This window comes from Heterodontus francisci, chromosome 10 (assembly GCF_036365525.1).
Source record: "Heterodontus francisci isolate sHetFra1 chromosome 10, sHetFra1.hap1, whole genome shotgun sequence".
Classification (NCBI taxonomy): domain Eukaryota; kingdom Metazoa; phylum Chordata; class Chondrichthyes; order Heterodontiformes; family Heterodontidae; genus Heterodontus; species Heterodontus francisci.
The window spans coordinates 105,816,414-105,822,413 of NC_090380.1; the positions used below are offsets into that span (position 1 = coordinate 105,816,414).

Sequence of the window (6,000 nt, forward strand, 5' to 3'; positions counted from 1 at the left end):
TTTACTAGGCTGATTCCTGGGATGAAGGGGTTGACTTATCAAGAACGGCTAACAGGTTAGGCCTTTATTCATTAGAGTTTAGACGAAATAAGGTTGATCTTATTGAAATGTACAAAATTCTGAGGGGGCTTGACAGGGTAGATGTTGAGAAGATGTTTCCAGTAGTGGGGGAATTTCAAACCAGGGCACATAGTTACAGAATAAGGGGGCACTCATTTAAAACTGAGATGCTAGGAATTTCTTCTCTCAGAGGGTAGTGATTGTCTGGAATTCTCTACCCCAGAGAGTTGTGGAGGCTAGATCACTGAAAGTATTTAAAGAAGAGGTAGATAGATTTTTGAAATATCGGGGAGTTGAGGGCTATGAGGAGCTGGCATGAAAGAGGAGTTGAGGTCTGGGCAGATCAGTCACGATCTTATTGAATGGCAGGGGCAGGCTTGAGGGGCCGAATGGCCTACTCCTGCTCCTATTTCTTATGTTCTTATGTTATGATAGAGGTGTTCAAAACTATGTGGAAGAGATTGAATAGGGGGAGTCAATAACCAGTGGACATAGACATACTTAAGATATTTGACAAAAAAATCCAAATGGGAAATGAGGATTTTTTTTTTACACAGCGAATTGTTGTGATCTGGAATACACGGCCTGAAAGGGTGGTGGAAGCAGATGCAATAGTAATTTTCAAAGGGGAATTGGATATGTACTTGAAAATTTGCTGGGCTATGTGGTGAGAGTGAGGCAGTGGGACTAATTGGATAGATTTTACAAAGTGCCAGCACAGGCACAGAGGATTGGTTAGCTAACAGGAAACCGAGAGTGGGGATAAATTGATAATTTTCGGGTTGGCAAGCTGTGACTAGTGGAGTGCCACAGGGATCAGTGCTGGGGCCTCAGCTATTTACAATTTATATCAATGATTTTGCTGACGACACAAAGATCGGTAGAAGAGTAAGTTTGAAGAGGACATAAAGAGACTGCAAAGGGATATAGATAGGTTAAGTGAGTGGGCAAAAATTTGGCAGATGGAGTATAGTGTGAGAAAATGTGAACTTGTCCACTTTGGTAGGAAGAATAAAAAAGCAGTCTATTATTTAAATGGAGAGATTGCAGAACTCTGCGGTACAGAGGGATCTGGGTGTCCTGGTATATGAATCACAAATAGTTAGTATGCAGATACAGCAAGTGATTAGGAAGGCAAATGGAATGTTGTTGTTTATTGCAAGGGGAATGGAATATAAAAGTAAGGAAATTTTGCTACAGTTGTACAGGGTGCAGGTGAGACCACATCTGGAGTACTGTCTACAGTTCTGGTCTCCTTACTTAAGAAAGGATATAATTGCATTGGAAGCAGTTCAGAGAAGGTTCACTCTACTGATTCCTGAGATGAAGGCATTATCTTATGAGGAAAGGTTATACAGGTTGGGCCTGAAACGTATAAGATTCTGAGGGGACTTGACAGGGTGGATGCTGAGAGGATGTTTCCCCTTGTGGGAGAGACTAGAACTAGGGGACACAGTTTAAATATAAGAGGCTTACCAGAATTCTATCACAGTAGACTTATTTGAGAGTCTCCCATTTAATATGGAGATGAAGAGAAACTTTTTGTCTCAGAGGGTTGTTAGTCTGTGAAATTCTCTTCCCCAGTGAGCAGTGTAGGCAGGATCATTGAATATTTTTAAGGCTGAGTTAGATAGATTCTTGATTGACAAGGGGGTCAAAGGGTATAGGGGGTAGACAGGAAAGTAGAATTGAGGCCAGAATCAGATCAGCCATGATCTTATCAAATGGTGGAGCAGGCTTGAAGGGCCGAATGGCCTACTCCTGCTCCTAATTTGAATGTTCGTAGGCACAATGGGCCAAGTAGCCTCATTCTGTGCTAGAAATTCTATAATAGGTTGCTTTCATTTTTTATTGGCTCCATCATGTTTGCATTTGCCACGCAATCAGATCTCTGTTGGTATTCCCTGTAGGTGGTGAATATTGCCCCACTGCATCAATGTAAATTGACCTTTTTCTTTCTGTCTACAGGTGGCGACATTTGTAGGTCCAGTTACTGCCATTCCAGTGCTGCTGTTTTCCGGATTCTTTGTCAGTTTTGACACTATTCCCAAGTACCTCCAGTGGATGTCATATATATCTTACGTCAGGTAACCCAAACATTTTAATGCAGAGTGGGGCTTTCCATAGAAAAGGATGAATATCATCAGCAGCACTGCTTTTAAAAACCAAACAGCTGAAGGCATAGTAGACTTATTTAAGAGTCCTGTGTAAAACTTTGGGTAGTTGAGTTTGGTTATGTGCGATGGGAAGATTCCCTCTGTAGAAGGGGTCTTGACAGTTAAAACATGAGTCCTAATGATGAGCTAAGATGGGCCCTAGTGCTGAGACCATCTATTAGAGGAGCCCTATTGTACGATTGTCACTATAAGGGGGCTTGAATGATGAGAGTGCTCTATAAATAGGATGCTAATAGTGAGATGTTATCTGTAAATATCTGGTTAGGAAAGGGACTGGTGCTTATAGGGCCAGGTAGAGTTTGAGATGATCAAATACGTCACAGGATGCAATGTTTCCTCTGCTGCTTGAGGAGGACAACAGGCTAAAGTTGAACATTGGAGATGTAAAGATAGACAAATATTCTGCAATTTCACTCGATTACCCTTGTGATCAGGAGAGTTTGACTTGGTTACTCAAGAACTCAATTTGGTGGGATAGGATTTATTATAGTGGTGTCATGGTAGTGTATCAGCCATGGCTCAGTGATTGTGTACTTGCCTTCTGAGTCATAAGGTTGTGGGTTCAACTCCCATATCAGGGACATGAGCACATAATCTAAACTGGCACTCCCAGCAGACTACTGAGGGAGTGCTGCAGTGTCAGCTGCTATCTTTTGGATGAGATGTTAAATTGAGGCCCCATCTGCCCTCTCAGCTGGATGTAAAAGATCCGATGAAACTACTTCAAAGAAGAGCAGGTGAGTTCTTCCCGGTGTTCTGGTAACTATCTATCTTTCACTCAACAACACTGAGACAAATTATCTGGTCGTTATCACATTGCTGTTTGTGGGACCTTGCTGCCTCATTTCCTACATTATAGCAATGACTACTCTTTGAAAAGTACTTCATTGGTGGTACAGTGCGTTGAGACATCCTGAGGTTATAAAAAGTGATATTTAGGCTAGATTCCACATGATGTGTTGAAGGAGTAGACTTGATGGGCCGAATGGCCATTTCCCATCCCATTACTTTTGCTAAGTTCTTGCATTGCCTCCATTCACCTAGACACTGACAGAAACCATTGTCTCCCCACAGATACGGCTTTGAAGGGGTCATCCTGTCCATCTACGGTCTTGACCGTGAAGATCTCTACTGCGAGAAAGATGAAACGTGCCACTTCCAGAAGTCGCAGGCCATTTTGAAAGAGCTCGATGTAGAGCACGGCAAACTCTACCTGGACTTCATTGTCCTTGGGATCTTCTTTGTCTCCTTGCGCCTCATAGCCTATTTTGTATTAAGGTATAAGATCCGGGCCGAGAGGTAAACTAGGGCGATGCAACTGGACGCCAGTGTCGGGCAGTTCAGGTTGTCTCACTGCAGTAAATTTGCAGCTCAGGGAAACTCCGCCATAGAATTAAATGGCTAAAACCCCTCTGGTACTGAACTCTCGACAGATCCCAGTTTTGGGTCTGGTTACCTGATCATTTCCACAGTCAAAAAACAAAAGAAAAACATGCAGGTGACCAAAGTCCTGTTATCAAATGTCTGATTTTTGATGATGTGCCAGATGTTCTCTGCACATTATATGGTCCAGCAGTTGGCCCCTTGGTCACATCGGTACAACTGCAGCTGCACGAGAGCATCCAACAATATCGATACATGTTTCTGGATATCGAGAGCAAAATTGTCTTTCTTTTGTTGACCTGTCAGGGAAAAAGCAGAGGTCAGGAGAAAAGCTGCTGGCCAGCTTTACTTCATGGGAAGTGGGTGGGTCCATTCAGAAGTCATCCTCTTGCTTTATAATAATGGCAGCTTACATTATGAATGTAACTGCACACAACCCTCGGCTGTGAGTTGGCTCTCTCTGCAGCTTTCTACGAGTGTGCTAAGGTCTCCACCATTTTGGACTTGGCAATCACTAGTGAGCCTACTTAGAATTTGTTCGGAGCAAGCACAGAGATTGAACTCAGCCCATGAGAGGATTGGATTATCCCAAGTCGAGAATTCTCCACCTGCATTTCCCATTGTGTAACTGCAGGATATGAAGTCTGTGGAGAGTAGGAGAGTAATACCGGGCAGCTGATCCGATCACTCTGGTTTCCCACTTTGTTAAAATTACCCGCTGGATTCCACAGCTCCCAAAGGAGGTGTGTGGTGAAGTGTCTATCAATTTCTGTATCTGTTTAAACCTCAGCTTGATACCTTCTGTATTCAAAAGGGTTTCATCAGGCTGCACATTGGGAAATGCTGTAGATTCTTCATGGTCTCTGGAAGGCGTAGGCTGAATGACCTTTACTCTTTCCACTTGACTTGGAGCTGAACATTTTAGTTTCCTGCTGGGCGGGTTAGATTAAAATTACACCCCACCATCCTCCCCCACTTCTTTCCCTGCAGCACACACTAATTTTTCAGTCCAACAAAATCTTGATGTGATGGGAAGGCAGGGTTCTGTGTTTTCTGTTCTCAATAGTTTTTTTTGCTAATTTGATGAGACAGCCAACCTCAACCTTGGCCCAAAAGGGATTCAGCAAGTAATGGGCTACGGGACAGGGGTAGATATATAGTTCCTCAAATGGACTCAAATTCAATCAAAACATTGTTAAGCCTACAAGGTAATCCCCTAATGGGTAGGGTTGACCTACTTGGACAAGCAGTGGGAACCTTAGAAGGGTTTTGTGTTGGTAAATGATGTGGTTTTTACCTGGTCAAACTCGAGGGGTAACTACTCTCCATATTTGGATGCCCTTATGCCAACCTGTACTGAGACTCTCTAGACTTGAGTAAATGAGCACCTCCTGAGGAGGTCAATTCTTGACCAGTAAGAGGTGGGGAGCATGGGGGTTGGGGTGCAAATGGGGTGATAGTCCGGAATAGATTTTTCAATTGAAATTTGAAAGGCTCTCTTCGCAGTACTGACCTCACCAGACCCTGCTTGTTCTTAACATTCCGATAATAGGCACAATCTCCATTTCCACTGAGCTAAGCTGTTTGGTTTATTTCGAATTTTGCAGACCTGCACTTGAGAGAATTGACGTTTTGCTTTCAAAAGCATTTGGTCAAACTGAGCAGCGGCCATTTTAACTCGGCGCTGGTGTAAAATGGGCCATATCTGAGGGGCTGTCTGTGGGACACACTCAAAACCCTCATCCCACCCCCACCTCACCCCCACCCGTAGGTTCCACTCTGTGCTTATTTGTGTTAGACAAGGGTATTGTGGGTTATGAAACCAAGGCAGCAAGATGGATTTAAGATCTCATTGAATGACAGAACAGGCTTGAGGGGCTGAACGACCTACTCCTCTTCCTATGTTCCATACATGAGAATAAATCGAACTTAGGGGGGAGGTGAGGGTTCCTAAACCTTTGCTCTTGCCAAGTTCCCCAGCCTTAGGTAGCTTTGAGAGAAAACATGGAAGTATCTACAGGCAGTATTACTGCACAATGGGTTAACGCCATTGTTAATATAGCGGTGAGAGGAATTTTGGACAAGCAAATTTATACAATAAAGTGGCTGTTATTTTCGCTAGCCTTAGGTCAGGTAAATGGAAACCATATTTTTGTGAGTTTACCGAGCTTAGTTCAGAGACTCTGAAAGATGGTGATGAGTTTGCTGACCAAAAAAAATAATGTGCACACCGAGGTGTCCCCAAATCCACCAGATGGAGTAACTCAGGGTGTCTGTCACAATATTAACAGCGGCTGCTATATATTCGATGTGGTGCTTCAAATGGGAACCTGGAAGTCTGTCTGTGCTAAAGCAGGTCACTGTTATGGGCCAGGTTCAA

General features: G+C 43.5%; 1 protein-coding gene across 1 annotated transcript in view; it reads left to right on the top strand.

The window, feature by feature from the left end:
- LOC137374266 (ATP-binding cassette sub-family G member 1) overlaps positions 1–3,540 on the top strand; it is a 64,206-nt gene extending 60,666 nt beyond the window's left edge. Inside the window, exons 14-15 of the mRNA XM_068040062.1 lie at positions 2,029–2,147; positions 3,312–3,540. Of these exons, the coding sequence (XP_067896163.1) occupies positions 2,029–2,147; positions 3,312–3,540 (348 nt within the window). The remainder of the gene's footprint in view (positions 1–2,028; positions 2,148–3,311) is intronic.
- The last annotated feature ends 2,460 nt before the right edge of the window (positions 3,541–6,000 follow it).